A 20,493-nucleotide genomic window follows, 5' to 3' on the forward strand; every position below is an offset into this window, starting at 1 on the left:
AATACTTTTTAAGTTGACAACTTTAATAAATTATTAATTTATATTATTAACATTCATAATTATAAGGCTGAGCCAAATCACCATAAATTTCACAGAAAAAATGATAAATATAATATATGCATAAACTAGAGAATTATAATAAGGTAAAACCCAATGAAAAAAATTGTCTTATTAAACATTAGTTTACAGCATAAAGAATTAGTAATTTTAAATTGTTTCTCAATCTTTTTTATCAAAAGTATATGATGATAAAATAGACATGTAACTACACGTAAATGACTCGACGAGAAAAAAGGGGATAATAAATAAAAATATAAAAACCTTTTAAAAAAAACTATATAATAAATTTTGTCCCATTAAATGATTTTTTTTTTTTATATATATGATAATATTTTTAATAAAACACACTAAATACACAAATATATTTTCATCAAATATGAAAGGTTTTATTGTGATTAGTACAAATACAAAACCTTTTAACATTTATTGGAAGTGTTTTGTTTCCACTTATCTATAAATGGAAGTTTGTTTGTTTCTCAATTTTTATCATCAAATGTTTAAATTTTTAAATTATTATATATATGGATAAACATATTTATGGTGGAAAAGTTTGTTACAAAAACATATGAAGAATTAAAAATGAAAAATTTAGGAAAATTTAAAAATAATTTTTAAAAACTATAATTAAAAAAAAAAAAAGAATTACACAAATCGCAATCCCATATTGATACATAGTATATCTCAAACTTAAAATCCTTGAGGCTTTTTTGAACTGAAAAAAAAAAAAAAAAAAAAATATATATATATATATATTATAATTTGTCTTTTATCCAAAAATACAGTGTCGACATATATGTATGTACGTATGTATACCTTTTCGGACTCGTATTTCAAATTGAAAGCTTTCCTTCCAACATCTAAAATATAAATAATTATTTAAAATGAATAAAAACGGTTAACTTTCGAAATTATATTTATATGTATATGGGTATATAAAATTAATATACCTTCTAAATTTTCTCCTCTCAAAAGTATGTCATCTATATTTCTTCTCATAATGTTACTGACTTCATTCAAACTTTCATTTAATTTTTTTATTGCGATATTAGATCGAGGATCTTTATACTCTTGTTTTATTTTTGTAATTTTTCTATCTTAATTAAGTAAAAAAAATATAAAAATAAAGATAACATCAAATAACTAACAACTTTTTAACATGTATATACATTCCAATGGTTTAATATATATAAGCACTTAGCATACCGAATTTTATAAAAGAATACGGTTTTTCTATAGTTTCAATAATTGATCTATAATCTATTGAATGTGTTCCATATTGTATCATCAATTCTGTAAAAAAAAAAAAATATATAATATTATTGAATATGGAATAAAAGGTTAGGTGACAGGACCATTATCTAATAAGAATATAATAAATACTAGACAAACTATTATATAAAAAAGTGAAATATGGGAGAAAATAACATAAATAAAACACTGAAAATACTATAAATGTGAAGATAACAAACAAATTAATACACATATATGTATGAATATATTATAACCTTCATTAAATTGTTTACAAATATCATTCAAAAATAAAAAGGCTAATTTTTTGGGATAGGATAAAGGAAAAACTGCTATATATGCTATTCCATTGTCGATTAAAAAACTAAAAAAAAAATGGAATTTTAATAATAATAGAAATTTTAATAATAATGAAATTTTAATAATAATAGAAATTGTATGATATACAACTATGATGTAATTTTTTTTATCGTATAAAATTTATGTTTTAATAATAATTTTTTAAATGTCATTTAGTAGAAGAAATTGTATTTATAAAAAGTATACTTCAAAAATTGGAAATAATATTGAATAAATTAAATGGTAATATGCTTTACATCGCTAGCTAATACTTAAACATATTATAAAAAGTTCATATGTTTATGGAGTAATGCTTTTTGTATACGAATGTATGTCTTAATGTAGCCATAATATAGTTAAATGATTTATTTTGTATATACATATATATATATATTTTTTTTTCTTACTGATAATTAAATTGATTTGATGCTATAGTTGATAATTTAGGAAATGTTTCTAACTTTTTACATAACTTCTTTAATTCGAATTTATGAGACATATTTTTTGTCTCACTGTTTGTTTCAACTAAAGTCAGTCCATCACTAACTCTACATAGCAACACTGCATCACACATTTTCGTCGTTTTTTTTTATTTATTAAAAAAAATAGGAGAAAATGCAAGCAATATATCATATACAAATGTTATTTTGTACTTCTTTTACAAGCAATCATAATAAATTACTTAACAGTTGTAAAACAAAAAAGAATTAAAATCATAAGAGGAAAGCTAATAGGTAATAATTGTCTTTATACGTATAAACTAAACAAATGGTTTTATCGAATATAATCTATCTTTTCTAGTTCAATAAGAATACCATAAATATATTGGCTATTACGCATATACATTTATATAATTGACTAGTTAATATATATACTTTTTCTTATAAATTATAAGAATATATACATTAATTATATATATATATACGTTAATTATATATATATACGTTAATTATATATATATACGTTAATATATATATACGTTAATATATATATACGTTAATATATATAGTTTATAAGGCATTAAAAATTGGGAAAATATATATGAAATAAAAAAATTAATAATCGCATAAAAAAGGTAAAACATTTAACTACTTGCTAAAAAGAATTAACTCTTTATATTCACCGAAATTCTCTTCCACAAATATTATATATATTACAAATTAAAACTTCATATGTACATATATTTATTTTATGATAAATACGCCTTGTTTTATTATAATAATTTTTAATGTAATAATAAATGGTTATTTTTACCATTATTATTTTTTTTTATCATTTTTTTAAAAATATAATATATATATTTTCCTTCAAAATTTGGAAAATAACTTATATATATACATTTATTTATTTTTAAATAATTTGGCCCAATCACAAAGCTAAAGCATTATGCCTAAAACATTTAATAAGTATTGATGATTTTTTTTTTATTTAATTTTTTCTGTTTCCATATATTGATAAATGTATGGGAGTTTGGAAAAGTACATAAAATATATATTTGTATAAACGACAAAAAAAAAAATTTCGTTGAATAATATTTAAAAAGTTCTTTATGATATAAATGCAAATATTTAAAAAAATGTTTGTTCTGTTTAATTAGCATTATAAATATATTTTACAAGTGATAAAAAAAAATAAACAAGAATAAGCTTAAATATTTTAATTGTATTATATAAAGTAAAAAAAAAAAAATTTATTGAAAAATATTATGAAAAAAAACAAAGTATATAATAATATAGGGTGTAGACATGTGTATACAAATATACTTTGTTTCCTTTATTCATCATAATTGTTTTACCATATATATTCATTATAATTTATGTCTATTGTAATATCAGTTCAGTAAATAAATGTGTGTATAATAAAAAATGAAATAAATTTTTGTTCATGTTATTCTACTATTTATATATTTAACTAAATAATTGAACGAGACCTTGTTTTTTTTTCTTTTTTAATATTGTGTTTTAACTTGGCTTATACATAGGATGATGTTAACAAATGCAACATTCCATAAAATATGTGTGTGTGTGTATAGTACAAATAATAAATTTTATTATTTTTGAAATAAGAGAAAAAATATTACTTTAAAGAATAACATTAATGACACATATATTAATGTTACATAGTTTTTTAAGGTAAAAATATTCATTGTATAAAAATATTTATACATTTAAAATACATAATATGTGTGCGTTTTTTTTATTTAATAAATTGGTAAAGAAAGTAGAAAAAATAATAAATTTTATAATTAAAAAATTATTTATTTAAACTTTACATATAACACTTTCTCAAATGTTATTCTCCGTTTGTGCAAATACACTAAATGAAGTACAAATAAAGAAAAAATATACCAACCATGGCACATCCATATATATAATGTTAATATAATAATGCTTATCTTCTTATAAAAAGTTATTGTTTTATTCTTCTCCATCCTGATCATTGTTATTATCACCATTCGATTCATTATTTTCTAATTTATATTCTTCATCAATTTCATCAAATGTGCCTGATTTCCTGTTAAAACAAAGGATGGAAATAACGAATAAATAGTTTATAAATAATATTATATATAATATTATATATAATATTTATAAATGATACTTATAAATGATACTTATAAATGATACTTATAAATGATACTTATAAATGATATATATATATATAAAATTATTAAGGGAGAAGAAGCATGTATATATAACCTCAATTTTTGTAATATCTTGTATTCGTTATAATGTTTTTTTCTTTTTTCCTTAAAATCTATATTGGATACACCTTTACTGTCTTGTTTTTCTACTAATTGGTTTAGTTTATTTATTAGATCATCCGCAATATTATCCTTTCAAAATGTGAAGGAAAAAATTTAATCAATAAAAAATTAATATCTATTCAAATGTACATATATATATAACCACAATATATTTATCATGAAATTGTGAGAATTAATTGATAATGCTCTTAAACTGTGAATCGTGTATTATTGGGAAAGAATAAAAAGGGGTAGAAAACAAAAGATACCCATAAAGACTAACAAATATAATAACTGCATGTCTTATAAATTATATTTTTTTTTGTTTTTACTTGTCCTTCGCTATTTGTTTTAGAATCCCCAATTTTCGAAGTTTCATCTTCTGATGCGCTATCCTATATAAAAATGATAATTTTTGTGAAAGAATTAAAAATCGGAAAAGTAAAAAAATCGAATAAATTTGCAGCTATCCATGCAACCGATTTAATGCTAAAATGTCACATAATAATGATAAAAATAATAATATTATTATATATAATTATAGAAAATAAAAATAGCATCACCACTACTCTACCAGCATAATATAACTATAATTTTTTTTAATAAACACAAATAATATATCATTGTATTGATTTGTTTTTTGTGTATATCTCTATTTAAAGTAGAACATATATATGATATACCATTACAATAAAATTGAACGGGGTGTTTGGCTCCAAAATTTTCATCCGTGAGCCCCTTTCCTTGTCTTGTTCATTTATTGTCACTTCATCCCATGATATAGTTTTTTTCCTAAGCATATCGATAAACGTGAATAAAATATTATGGTAAAAAAAAAAATATACACACGGTATCCTTATAGGTATGTATGTATACACAGTATTTATAAAGATAATATATGTATGCTTTCCAAGTGTTAATATATATATAAACAAATGTGTTAACTGAATATCAATAAAGTATATATGGTAAAATATTTTTTTCCATAAATATGCGCATTAAAAAAATCAACCATATTTAGTATTATTCCGTACATTCAGTTATAAATATTTATAATATAAAAATACACATAAAAATAATTATATACAATAAATCATTATATGCACATTAATTTATTCTATTTCAAAATACTTATATAAAAATTTAGTATCTATACATATATAAATATAATTGTAATATAAACATGCACGCTAATAAAGTTCTTTTTATAATTTTTTTTTGTATTACGCTGCAATTTTATTGATTTTTTTTTTCATCCTTTGTCTTATTATTCATATTTTCCTATTGTATATAATATATATATTATGTATATATATATTACATTTGCATTTTAACGTGATATTGAAAAATTTACTGTTTTATTTGGGTCAAATTCCAAGATAAATTTTTAAGCAAAAAAATATATAAATAAAAATAATAGTAACAAAAAAATAATAATAAATAATAAAAAATATAAAATGTAAAATAAAAAAATATGAATATTGATACAATGACGAGCTAATATAGGAAATCAATGATTTGCTGACGTATAAGCCAAAGAAGAATATACGATTTTTAAATGTATTAAATATCGAAATAGAAAGCCATATTAACAAAAAAAAAAAAAAAAAAAAAACTTTATATAAAAAAGTTCATTTTAAATATAAACTTCTTTGCGTTTCTTCATAATATTGTAAAAATAATAACGTGTGTTTATACGTTCATGAAAAAAAATTATAAAATAAAAATAATATATATATATATATATATATATATAATATATTGTGTATATTAAATAAAAAATTGTTCTTTAATTTATTTACTATATTTTAATTGTTATTAAAAAAAAAACGGTATTTTATTTATTTCCCTTTTAGTTCCATCTTGTTCTTTTCTATATGCTTTCACTTTTCATGAATTAAAATAATTAAAGATGGGTGAATAAACAAGCCTGAATAAATATGTAAAAATATAATTTTTCATAATTTTTAAGTACGTAGGATATAATAAAAAAGTGAAAACATTATTATATACATGCATATAAATAACAATAACATTTTATTATTGATATAATTCTTAAGTCTAGATCTTACATAAATGTATGGATATGTATATTTATTTATTGTAACATTTTAAAAAGCTAGTGTCGTTGCCAGAATATAAGTTTTATTAATAATTTTCAGGTGTTACCTTTATGTTTATTCCTTAATTTTTGTTTTATTCTGTTTCCAACTTTTGTTATAATCGAAAAAATGCACACACATTATTCATAAATAAATATATATAATACAACAGTTGTTTTGGGGGACTATATTTGCTATTGTCATTTGGTTACCTCTTTTTAATATGATTTACAAATATGTATTGAAAAATGTTAACCTTTTAATCTTTGCTAATACGCGATAATACTTTTATAATATTTAAAAAGAGGTTACTAAATTAACGGGAATATAGAATTGGTGGGCTACTAATTGGAGCTTTATTTCATAAATGATATACAGTTGGTTATTTCATCTATATATATATATATATATATATATATATATATATATATATATTTTTATAATACATGTCTAAATAAAAATATACACTTAAAATATCGACAATATTATATTATTTTAGAACAATTTATAAATAATCAAAAGGGAGGAAAATAAACAAATGTTAACATTTTATTATTTTTTTCTTTTTCAAATGTTATTCATTTTAAAAGGAGGAAAACATAAATATGTCACCTATATAGTGTACCAATTTTTTTATTTATTTTTGAAGACATAAAAAGGGGAAGATTATAAATATCTTTTTATTTTTCCATAAAAGAAGTTAATTGAACAGACATAATCCATGCATAAGTATACACACTATTTTTTATGCTTTCTTAAAATCAATATAAATGTTTAAAAAAAAAAAAACAATTTGTATAACCAACGTTTTATTCACTAATCTTAACTATTTAAATAACTGCATATAGCTAAAATCATCTTATACATATGGGAATTGTTTGGAAAATTATAGTTGAATATGGCATATGATATATTTTTTTTTTGGAAATTATTTCAAAAAAAAAAAAATGAAATGTATAAATTTATTTGCACATATATTAAATAGGAAAAAATTGAGAACATGTTCATAATTTACTCAATTTAAAATAGTATATAATAAATAGAATTTTATTATATCCCATATATAGTAGTATTATCAACGTTGCTATATTATAACCTAAAGTTGTATTATAAATTTACAACAAAGAATGTGTAAAATATATATTATTTTACACAAAAGGTAATATTATGTATATACATTTATATGCATATATATCTATTGCGAATTACAATCTAAAAAAATAAAAATATAAATAATAATTCGACCTTATAATATTCCAAATGATACTGAATGATAATTTGTAATATATTTTTTTTCATGAAATAAAATTCATAAAAATAATTTTTTGCAATCCTGTTATTAATAATTTGGATATTTAATTTACCTATTTTATGTTTATATAAAGAACATTTTTCATATCCCTTATATGAATTTGTTTGTACATACATAAAAATATACAAATATATACATTTTATATATATATATATATATAATATTGTAATTTGTTTTATCATTTGATTTGATACTCAATATGTACTGTGGTAATAAAAGATCAATCGATTTTTTATTTTTACTTAAATCCAGAGTACCATTTTTTTTTGAATTTTGGTAAAAAAATATAAATGGTTGAAAATTTATTTAAAAATTTACATAAAGGATAATAAGTAATTGCATAAATTTTATATGTGCATATACATAAAAAAGGAATATTCTTGAATCGAAGCAACTTATATATATATATGTATGTATGCATGTATGGTAGATTATAAACATGTGTGCAAATATATGCCATATAAGAATATAGATATACAATTTTATTTATATAATAACGGGAAAAAATAAAAAATCATAAAAAATGACAGAAAGCACACATTTAATTGATGCAGGGTGTTTCATTTCCCAAATGAACGAGTTGGTACTTATAGACCCATTATATATGAACTATGTCATAACAAATTATTTTAATTATTTAATAAATGATAAAAATGAATTATTACCAAAAGAAAGTTTAAATGGGGTTTATTTTGAAAATGCCAAACCGGGTTTATGGTCTTCTTTTGCAATTAAGGAAAAAAATATATTTTTACCAAATTCACAAAAAATGGAACAAAATATGATCGATTTAGGAATAGACAAAAATTATGGCAATGAAATTATTACATCATTTGCATGCTTTAACAACACTGAATTTATGCATGAATATTTAACTGTTGAAAAACTTAATGAATTAAAATGGGAAAAGTTCGAATCAAACATAAATTGTATAGGGAACCACAATAATGGTAACATATATAAAAGTCAATCTAAAGAAGAAGATAAGCCAATTAATTTTTCAAATTATTTTACTAATATTTTAACAGTTGAAAGTGGGCAAGTAGGCTTATTTTGCACAGAGTCTATAAAAAATTGTACAAATGCTTTGCTTGAAAAATATGAAATTTATGATATTAAAAATAAGGAAGAACTTGACAATTTTTTCAATAAAAATATGAACGATTTATATCCATGGTATAATAAAATTTGTAATTTAACTTTATCTTCATCTATTACTATAATCGATTATATTGATATGCCTCTTGGAAGTGTTTGTATGTCAGGCTCAGATTGTGTGTCGAATTATTTATGTGAAGTTGTAAAGGATGATATAACAGGAGAAATATGGGCAATACGAGTTAACTTTTTTAATCCTTTTAAATAAATATCTTTTATACGTTCGTATTTTTTTTAACATCAATTTAATACTTTCATTTATTTAAAAATAAAATATTTTTCATATTCTTTTTTAGTAAATATATATATTATTAATTTCGTACTGGGAATTTCGATTTTTTTTTTTTTTGTAAAACTTTAGCGTTCATATATATAATTAAAAAATTATTATAATTTAAATTTAAAAAAATTATCAGACAAAAAAAAATACACAATTTCAACACCTTCTACAACTAATATTTCACAATTTAGTGAATTTACATATATCAATGTGGGTATATGAAAAAAGTTTTCAAAAGACAATTTTTTTTACTATTATTATGGCTAACTTTTTTTTTTACTATTATTATGGCTAACTTTTTTTTTTACTATTATTATGGCTAACTTTTTTTTTTTACTATTATTATGGTTAACTTTTTTTTTTAATTAATTTAATAAAACAGACATATTTAAAAATTAAGTGAATTTATATGCGTTTTTTAATAAGAATAATATAAGAAAGAAATGCGTCATCATTTTAAGTTACTAATATTAGTAATTTTGTTAGGTCTAATGTTTATATTAGTTAATTGTGTTTTATCGTGTTCACAAATAACTCTCTATATGTTTGTGTGTATTTATTTTTATTAAGATTTTATTTAGAAATACTCTACAGAATATCGAGAATAAAATCGCAATGTGCACACATTATTTCCCAAAACTTTTTAAGGAAAAATATGATTGGGGATTTTTCGCGTGTGCAACTTGTATTTGTTCTTTTTTAAAAATGTGGAAAAAATATAATATTCATACATAAAATAATATATATTAAATAATCATAGCTTTAATTAATTTCTTCCCTATTTTTATCACTGAAATGTAATTAAGTATTATTCCCTACAATATTTGTGTGCAATAATATGTTTTGTTGTTCACTACGATATATTTTTCCGTTTTCCCAAATTTGTTAACTTTTTATTTTTCACAAACATACAAATTTAACTATTTCTACAGTATTTTTTTTATACAAAAAAAGCGAAACAAGCTAAATCCACATTTTATATGATTTACAAAAGTTGAGGGATTAAAATATATTTTTTTAAATAATGATTTTGAAGGAAAAAACAAAAAATCAAGAAATAGGAGTATATGAAAAGGAAATATTCGAAGAATTACAAAAAGTATATAAGAACGAAAAGTTTTTTAAATATGTGGATGAAAACAATTATGAAAATTTTATATATGAAAAAAAAAAAAATTCAACAGAATGCAAATTTGTTGGAAAAAATAATGTACAGATAAAAGACAAGCAAAATAATTATTGTCATATTGTATATCCCAATTTGAATGCGATAAAAGCTTTTAAAAATTTTATAGGAAAAGAGATTAATATTGAAAGTATTTGTGATGATGATTCTTTTTTTAGTTCCAAAGAAAATGAAAAATTGTCTTTCATCAAAAAAGGCGATAGCCATGAATATTGTAAAAATACAAATGGGACCAATAAAAATGGAATAAATACAATTAGCATAGATAGACAAAGTAATAAAAATTTTATCACACGAATTGATGAAATTAAAAATATAATTAGTTTTATCAAAAATACTTATAATTATAAATTTATAGAAAATGAAAATAAAAAAACAAACAAAAATGAAGACTACTGTGAGCAAATATTAGACATTTTTATTTCTATTGAAAATATGTTTAATACAATTATAAATTATGGAGAAATTTGTGATGACAGTTTTTATGATAATTCAAAATATTACAAATATATAAACAAGTGTTGTAAAAATTTATATTATGATGAAAATGGAATAAAATCAAACAAGACCACAATTTTTGAGCTAGTAGATATATTAAAAACGAAAAAAAAAACTGACAAAATGAATATTTTAAATTATAATAATATTTTGTCATTTCAAAAATTTGTTTTAAAAAATAATTTTGAGGAACTTACTCAAAAAATTTCTATATATGAATCATTGTTTTCTGAAAACTGTTTAGATGAAAATACTGTAACTATGCTACTATCTGTTTTTTTCTTTATAAACATATGCTTAAATGATAATATATACAAAAGAATATTGAATTATATTTATTTAATAAATTTTAAATTAAAAAAAAAAAAAGAATATTTAGAAAATTGTAACAATATAAAAACATTAGATATGTTATATTCTTATGTACAATCAATTACAAACAATGATCAAATTTGTTATGACGATTTTCCCAAATTCGTTGAAATGACATTCCAATTAAATTTAAATAAAGACGTTGAAAATTTATTATGTTCATACAAAAAATTATTAAAATGTGAAATCAACATGGATTTAATAACAAAAGAAGCAAACAAACTTAATGAAAACATAGCAAATATCAGCCAAAATTTAGAAAGCATCAATGCGCAAATATTAAAGTCCTATGGAGGTTTGTCGTAGAAAATCAAAATGTAACGAAATAAATGAAAAGAAATAAAAATGTAACGAAATAAATGAAAAGAAATAAAAATGAAACGAAATAAATGAAAAGAAATAAAAATGCAAAAGGAAGACACCATTTGCCGATTTCCCCAAAACAAGGGGCTATTCGCCACGAATGAAAATAGACATGTATTATGTCCGAAATATAAAATCTGCATATTATTAATAATGTACGTATGTATGTATATATGTGTGTTATATTTGTTATTTTGGGGTTATTATTTTTCCATGTTTTTCGAAGTTTATTTTATAAAAAAAATAATTTAAATAAAAAATTCACGTCTTCAAAATCAATAGGAAAATATCATTTGCACTGAGATTGTCGAGATTGACATGGCTCACTTGGAATTCGTTGTCTGTAAATTTGAGCTTCTCGTTTATTTCTGCAAAGATGAAAAAAAAAAAAAAAAAATGAAAATAGTTGTATATATAAGACATACAAATTAGATGAATAAGGGATGTATTTATCATATATGTGCATGCGTCGAAAAAATATGTACATCCAATATACATACCTAATAGTTTAAACGTTTGGGCATTTTCTAATATTTTAATCACAAAGTTATATTGGTCTGATTTGATGATTTCAGAGGACAGAATTTTGATATTTTTGTATTTCATGAAAAACTTTCGCATATCTTTATATGCTATTCGACATAATGCAAATTTAAATAATTCAAAAACAGATATATATTTATTTCTGTTTAAATATACATGAACATAAGAAAAATTATTATCAATCAATTTAATCAAAGTTTTATAAATTTTTGAGTATTTTATCAAAGCTTTATTTCTATCACTTGGTGTATTTATATCATTATGGTAAACATATTTTTGTTCACTCTTTCTTTTTTTTGTTTTAAAAATATAGCAAAGTTTATTAAAATTTAGCATACCCTTATTTGCATACTTTTCAAGGAAGTTCAAAATCGAATGAGGTTCTATATGATTGCAATTTATGTTTTTTTTTTTGTTAAATGTGTTCACTACTTTTATAAATTTATTAAATGCATTATTATTTTCTAAAAAAAATGCTTCTATATATTCATAGATCTTGCTTGTATGTATTCCTTTTAATTTTATTTGAAATAAATAATATTTTTCAAAATTATTAATTATACTTTTTACATTATTTTTATAAGCAATTTGATTTTTATTAAATAAATATAAATAATCATAATATAACATATCTGTATATATGTGAGTATAAACTATATAATTCGTTGCAGAAAATTGAAGTTTTAAAATATTTTCTTTTATAAAACTGTTAATAATATTGTGATTTATACTATTTACATTTGATGATATTGAACATTCTAAATTTTGTTCGCTTCTTGTTTGTATTACACTATTTGTTCCTCCATTCTTCTTCTTATTATTATTATCATCATCATCACTACGGTTTGTTTTGTTTGAAATATAATCATTTCCAATTTCTTTTGTAATGTCACGCTTTCCATTTTTATTTTTTTTTGTTTTTTTCTGATTCATATCTATTACACTATAATCCATACTACTAGCAATATCGTCATTTTGGGTATAATTGAGCATTGAGTTCATTTCAAGTATATTTTTTAAAATAATATTTATATAAATTTGAGAACAAAAATCAATATTATCATTTAATTTATATAATAAAATAATATCATCATTTATTAATAAATTTATCATTAAAATAACCTTTTTCTTCATACCTCCACTAAGTTGATTACATTTTATATGTACATCACATTTTAAGTTTACTAATAACATAAGTGTATAAATAATATATAATAATTCGATGTCTGTTAAATTTAATTTTTTATATTTGAAAATTAGATTAAAATGTTCATATATTGTCATATTTGGCATTAATAATAATTTACATTCATTTTCACTTTTTGTTTGTGCTTTCTCTGAAAATATATCAAATATTTTTTTCTTTTTATTTTTGCTAGTAAACATTTTACTAATAAAACATCCTCTATTATTTTCTGTGCCATTTTCATATACATAACTATTATTCATATTATTAAGGAAAAAATATTTGAATAAATAAAGTACATTTAAATCGTTGTTATATATTGAAGAAAATGTATATATATTATAGGGTTTTATTTTTATATTTATATTTTTCAATATATATTTAACATTATTTTGTAACGATTTTTTATCTATATTTTCTACTTCAGTTAGTTGTAAATCATTTTGTCGTTTTTTTAAGTTTTCTTTTAACAAATTATTTTTTTTTTCTAATTTTTTTTGTGAATTGGTATTATCTAAAATTTCAGGGTTTTCATATTTGCTAATTGTATATATTTTTTCTTTATCATTTCTCGAAAAGTCTGTAAAAATTTGGGAACGTTTATTATGCTTGTCTTCTAATGTTTTTAATTCGGTGGCATTATGCTCATTCATTTTGTCATCCATTTTTTTGTCATTCATTTTGTTCATTTTTTTACTTTTATACTTTTTGTTGAGCAAATTAAAATTGTTCAATAAAAATGTATATTTGCCTTCAAATGTAGACTTGAATTTTTGGTTTGCTATTTTCTTTTTTTTTTGGAAATATCTTAATCTATATAATTTATAAAATAATATTAAAAAGTATATAGAGCAGTTAATAAATATAAATATAAAATCCCATCTTTCGTTAAAAAATGAATTTTTATCTGAACAGGTATCTGGAATAGTTTGAGTTGTATCATTAGATGTGTGATCAAAAACATTATTATGAAATATTTTTTGGAAAAAATTTGTATTTTGATTATATTTATTAGAATTCCAATGGTCGGTAGTGAAATGAGTGTTAATAATTGTATCGTTATCAATAGTCTTCAAATCTCTCTTTAAATTTAAACACAAACTTCTAATGTTTAGGGCATGGGCTAAACAAAATGAATCTAGTATCCTAAATATGCACACAAACATATGAGATAATTTAACTAAAAATATATTATTATATGCATATGATAAAAGAACTATAACATATATACCTATACTAATTATTGCACATAATATAAAATTAACAAACAAAAAAATAATATAACTATTTAAATATAATGATGAAAATAAACTTATAGATAAAAATGTATTAAAGCCAAACATCATAAGAAAAAAGAAAAAGGAGGGATATAAAAATTCTGTACATTCAAATATATATAATACTATAAATAAAAATATTATATATAATATAAAATAAAAATAATCTAATAATATTATTTGAAAATAATGTATAAATTTATTCACATTAAAATTGGTAAAAATTTTCCTATTCTCAATTTCATTTTTTAATCTCTCAAAAAATACGCAAAAAAATATTATTAATGATAAAAATACATACATATTTATATAAAAATCTCTAATAAAATATTCATGGTATTTTATTCTGAATGGTTCATTTTTTATATCAGTTCTTTTTATGTCTATTTTCTCATAATAATTTTTATTATTTTTTCCATTCTCTTTCATTTCATGAATGTTGTTATTTATTTCGATATTATTAATAACCTTTTCTTTTTGACTATTTCTGTTATTTACTATATTTTGAAAATCATATAAAACGTTAAAAACTAAATTAGTGTAATATGGATAGGCATGAATAGATGTATAATTATGAAATAAATTTATCTCCATTTCTATATTACTATAAACATTATTATTCTCATCAATAGTTTGAGTTTCGTTAATTATAAAAACATAACTTCCTAAAGATAAATCATTATTTAATTTTGATCTCAATTCCAAATAATCACTTATGCTATCATATAAATTATCTTCATCAATGTAAGCATATATATAGTTTATATTTTCTTTTAAAGAATATTTTTTAAAAAGACTAAAAATTGTATTATTATAATAATCGAACAGATCCTTCCCTATATCATCGTCAGCATTACCAGGATTGTCAGAATTGTCAGCATTATCAGCTTTGTCAGAATTGTCAGCATTATCAGCTTTGTCAGAATTGTCAGCATTATCAGCTTTGTCAGAATTGTCAATATGACTTGGACTATCATAAATTATAGACTTACTTTTTACATAATTCTTATTTTTATTTTCTTTATAAAGGTTGAAATATTTTTTGAATGGCCCGATCATCATTTTTTTTTTATATTCATATTTATCTATTTCTGGAATGTTATATATATATTCGTCACTGTCATTTATTTTCAACTTATATATAATCCCATAATTTATTATACTTTCTTTTAAATGGCTAGAAGAAATTGTTGAATTATCTAATTTGATGTATTGAACTTTTCCAAAAAGGGATACACATTTAATTATAAGTAAACCACATGATAATAATAAAAGTGGGACAAGAAATTTATACCAATAAAAATTAATTTCTGATAAATCTTTCTTCAATTTTAAAAATATAGAAGGTGTAATATATACTGAAAAAAAATTTTGTATTTTTTTTATTATTTTATAACTCTTTGAATTATTATATTTTCCTGAATTTTCCAAATTTAATTTATTGGCGTCGGATTTGGCATTATTTTCTGTATATGCATTATAACTTTTATTTTGGCCTTTATTTTGGTCTTTATTTTGGTCTTTGTTTTGATTGTAATATGGGTTATGCTCTGTATGTTGTTCTTTCTCTAATTGGCTACCTGAGCTTTTATTTAATTTATCATCATTCACAAAATTAACATTCTTTTCTTTATTAAAACCGGGTTTTATATTCGTATTATTATTTTCTGTTATTTTCCCTTGAATCATATCATTTATGTATCCAAAATCGGTAATCGTTTTATTTCCTTTTTTGGTACTTTCCATAATTAATTGGTTTTTTATATTATTAAAATATTGGGTATTATAATAAAATATATAAAAAAGTGGATCCATTTTAATTAATTTCTTAACATCTTTATCTTGAATAGTTTTTAATAATTTAATTTTTTCATTATAGGTATATATATATATATATGTATAATATATATCTATAGTTTTTAATTCATAATGTAATACATTTTTTAGTTTGTTTAATATTGATATCACATTTTTTAGTTTATCTAATTCGTTTATTTTATAGGTACAATAAATATAATTTCTATTAAAAAATATATAACAATTTTTATTATATTCTCTTGAACTTTTTATATATTTTATAAAACTGTTTTTTATTGATTCTATACTATTTTCATCATTTTTTATATCCCCATTAATTATATCAAAAATTGTATTTTTTGATTTATTTTTTAATTTTTTATTAAACAATATACCATCTTCATGTGTTAATAAGGGTTTAGAATTTTCATTGCTTTTGTTAATTTCTTTTGAAATAGATAAAATAACATTTTTTTCATTTGTTGAAATATGATCATATTTATCATCATTATTATTATTATTATTATCATATGAAGGATAATTAAATCTAACATTAAGAATAAATTTATAATTTATTATATTTTGAAAATAACGTTTTCCACCATTAAATAGAATTTCACCACTTTTAATAATAGCTATATCATCTGCGAATTTATTAGCTTCATAAATATCGTGAGTACATATTAAAATAATATTATTTTTTTTTATTTTATCAAAAAATTTGAATAACTTAGTTTTTGTTTTTATGTCTAAAGCTATAAAAGGCTCATCCAAAATATATATATCTCTTTTTACAAGAAAACATATAAATATTGATATTTTTTTTTTTATTTCATCTATTAAATTTTCGATTTTATCATTTAAATATTTAGATAAATCTAAACCGTTTAACATTTTTAATGTTCTTTTCTTTTTTAAATATTTATTAACATCTTTATTATAATATAATAAAAATATTCTAATAGTTTCATAAAAGGTTAAATTATCATATAATATTACATTTTGACTGCAAAAACTAACTTCTAGTTCTTTTTTATTTCGATTTTTTTCATGTTGATTTTTTTCCAGTGTGTCTTTTCTTAGTTTAAAATCATTTTTAACAAAATAAATTTCTCCACTATCTTTATTTATCATCTTTGTGATTATATTTATAAGAGTAGATTTTCCAGATCCATTTTCTCCCAATAAAACAAAAATTCGATTGCTTCTCAATGTTAAAGAAATATTTTTTAATGCTTGTTTTTTTCCATAAAATTTGTTTACATTTTTAATAAATAAACAACACTTATTATTTGCAATTACTTCATCATCATTATTATTATTATAAGCAGTTTTTATAAATTTGTGTTTTTTGTTTATAGATTTATTTTTTATATTTCTATCTCTTGAATCAAATTCTAAATTGTATATAGAATCATGGTTATCTTTATTTTCTGTTTTAGTTTCTTCGATAATGGTGGTGTTATAATTTTTGTGATAAATATTTGTCTTTTCTGTTAATGGGATAATCTTAAAACTGAAATTTATTGTATCTTTGCTCTTGATATATATAATAAATGTTAAAATAGATACTAAAATAATAAACGAAATAAATGGGTATATAACAAGATCCATCAAACATATATCTTCTATCGTTATGTACATTTCATTTAACATTATTTTGATATCATTTTTAATTAATATAAAAATAAAATCTAATGCTAAACAAAATGAAGAATGGGGAATTAATAAAACTAATGATATCAATATTTTTTTTGCCCCAGAATGAATAATCAAACGAAATGTAGAAAAAATAAAAAATAACAAAAATGAAGCTATATAATTAATTGCACTATTATATGAAAAATGTACACATATAACTGTAACTAATAAACTATTAATTATAAACATATATATATAATAAAATAAAATAAAATAATTTATTAATTTTTTAAATATATAAAAATATATTATATATGTAAATATTATATTATAAAAAAATAATACTATAAAATAAAATAATAACCATGAGAAATAATAATAATATTTATTTACTTTTATGCAAAACAAAAAATTCTCCATATTTATCTTTCGTTCTTTATTTATATCAAAACAAATATTTATTATAAATAAACAAATACATAAAAAGATAATAATTCGAAATATATTCTTTTCTAAAGCATCAAATGCATTAATCTTTAAATTTTTCACAGGCATTTTATAAGAATAAAAATTTTCGAGCGAAAAGTTTGTAACATATTTTGTATCATCATTAGGTTCTTCATTTGAGTGTACAATATTTTTATCATTAATTTTGTTAATATAATTTACAAATTCTTCATTTCCATTATTTTTAAACATATTATATTTTAAAAGAAAATAATTAAAATGATATTCAAGAGCTATAAAAAAACTATTATAATACCATTCGTTAAAATATATGTTAAATGATAAATCATCAACAGTGTTAAAATTTATAAAATTTTGTTTTAAGTTTATATTAATATCATTAAAAAATATTTTTTCATTTGAATTTAATAATGCATAATCTCCTACTCTTATTTTGTAGCTTATATTTGATATAGGATCATCATTTTGGAAATCTAAATTTTCAGGAATTATTGAAACATTATTAACATTCTTTATGTTCCCATTATTAGGTTTATACAATCTGAAATTATTTCTTTGTTCATAATTTTTTGAATTTAATTTTGATGTTATTGGCAAGTTTGTTATGTTTTGAAAGTTACTAGAATAATGGTCCTCGGATTGTTTAATATGGTCTATTTTTTTATGGTCTATTTTTTTGTGATATGATAAATTATTTAAATACTTTCCAACCAAATTCGAAAAAAACAATTTTGATTTCCTTTTTTTATCATCCTTTTTTGACTCATATTTAAGATTTTCGATACCTAATAGTCCACATGAATAATTCGTTTCTATAACATCATTTTTCACAAAATTAAAAAAAAATAAAATATTTTTTTTATCATTTACAAATTCTTTATACTGACTTTCACTTTTTATACTTTTAATATTTTTTATAAATTTTTTATATAATTTCGTTTTTTTAATCGTATTTAATGTATGCTGGTCTATTTTTAATTTTAATAATTTTTCATATTCTTTATCTGAATATATATTTTTATATAAATCATCAATAGTAAGTTCATTATTGTCATGTTTATAATTGTCTTTTATTTTGTTTTTATAATTATTTAATATTTGATTATTAAATTCAATAGATTGGTAACTTAATTTGGTGTTATTTTTTTCCTGATTTTTCCCCAAACCCTTTACATCATTTTCATTAAGAAATATTGCATATTTAAAATTTTGTTCACATTCTTTTTCACTATTATATATTCGAAAAATATTCATATCATTTTCATTCGCATATTTTAAAAAATCGTTTATAATTTTGGAGGGAGGTGTAAGGCATATATGATTCACATATATAGTATTATTTATTTCTCTAAATTAAAAAATAGGAAAAAATAGGAAAGAATATAAATAAATTATTATAAAAACATAAACAAAATTTATATATTTTTATTATACATTTTGGTCAAACTTACTTTGAGCACAAATCATTGCTCATAAACAATACATATTGCCTTATGGTATCGTTTAAATCTATTTTGTCATTTTCCGAAAAAAGGTTAGCTAATTCAAACGAGTCTGTATAGGAAAAAAAAAATATATATGTATTGAATTATGCACACATATATAATCAATAAGACTTTAAATACAACGCGCACATATATGTACATGCTTAAAATATAGAGTCATAACATGTTTTAATAATCAATATCTAACATGTTTTATTTTTTTTTATTTTATTTTTATTCTTTTTTATTCTTTTTTATTTTTATAACTTACATTTCTCACTCAAGTTCCTCAAGAACAAGTGGAAAAGTATTAAAGAAAAGGGTATTAACAAAAAAAAGAAATAAAGAATGGGATTTTTTTTTTTTTCATAATACGTCTTCTTTATTAAGCCATATAGTTTACGAATTTTCATTATGTTATATCGAGTTTATT

General features: G+C 20.0%; 5 protein-coding genes across 5 annotated transcripts; 2 read left to right on the forward strand and 3 right to left on the reverse strand.

Moving 5' to 3' along the window:
- Positions 1-658: 658 nt before the first annotated feature.
- PY17X_1221600 (protein transport protein SEC22, putative) lies at positions 659-2,221 on the reverse strand (the record flags this gene model as incomplete). The annotated part of the gene is made up of 6 exons (XM_022956780.1): positions 659-772; positions 874-917; positions 1,008-1,154; positions 1,264-1,350; positions 1,566-1,672; positions 2,055-2,221. 6 exons carry the CDS (start codon positions 2,219-2,221, stop codon positions 659-661), a joined length of 666 nt encoding a protein of 221 aa, XP_022812630.1.
- A 1,843-nt stretch (positions 2,222-4,064) lies between these two features.
- On the reverse strand, positions 4,065-5,649 carry PY17X_1221700 (protein phosphatase inhibitor 2, putative; the record flags this gene model as incomplete). Its single annotated transcript, XM_022956781.1, has 5 exons — positions 4,065-4,161; positions 4,347-4,483; positions 4,726-4,788; positions 5,077-5,185; positions 5,621-5,649. 5 exons carry the CDS (start codon positions 5,647-5,649, stop codon positions 4,065-4,067), a joined length of 435 nt encoding a protein of 144 aa, XP_022812631.1.
- Positions 5,650-8,330: 2,681 nt separating this feature from the next.
- PY17X_1221800 (conserved protein, unknown function) lies at positions 8,331-9,173 on the forward strand (the record flags this gene model as incomplete). The annotated part of the gene is made up of 1 exon (XM_724366.1): positions 8,331-9,173. One exon carries the CDS (start codon positions 8,331-8,333, stop codon positions 9,171-9,173), a length of 843 nt encoding a protein of 280 aa, XP_729459.1.
- A 1,096-nt stretch (positions 9,174-10,269) lies between these two features.
- PY17X_1221900 (conserved Plasmodium protein, unknown function) lies at positions 10,270-11,607 on the forward strand (the record flags this gene model as incomplete). The annotated part of the gene is made up of 1 exon (XM_724367.2): positions 10,270-11,607. The coding sequence occupies one exon, from the start codon at positions 10,270-10,272 to the stop codon at positions 11,605-11,607; it is 1,338 nt and encodes a 445-aa protein (XP_729460.2).
- A 318-nt stretch (positions 11,608-11,925) lies between these two features.
- PY17X_1222000 (ABC transporter I family member 1, putative) lies at positions 11,926-20,473 on the reverse strand (the record flags this gene model as incomplete). Its single annotated transcript, XM_022956782.1, has 4 exons — positions 11,926-12,032; positions 12,165-19,924; positions 20,028-20,130; positions 20,332-20,473. 4 exons carry the CDS (start codon positions 20,471-20,473, stop codon positions 11,926-11,928), a joined length of 8,112 nt encoding a protein of 2,703 aa, XP_022812632.1.
- Between the last annotated feature and the right edge of the window lie 20 nt (positions 20,474-20,493).

This window comes from Plasmodium yoelii (genome assembly GCF_900002385.2).
Source record: "Plasmodium yoelii strain 17X genome assembly, chromosome: 12".
NCBI classification, from domain to species: Eukaryota; Apicomplexa; class Aconoidasida; order Haemosporida; family Plasmodiidae; genus Plasmodium; species Plasmodium yoelii.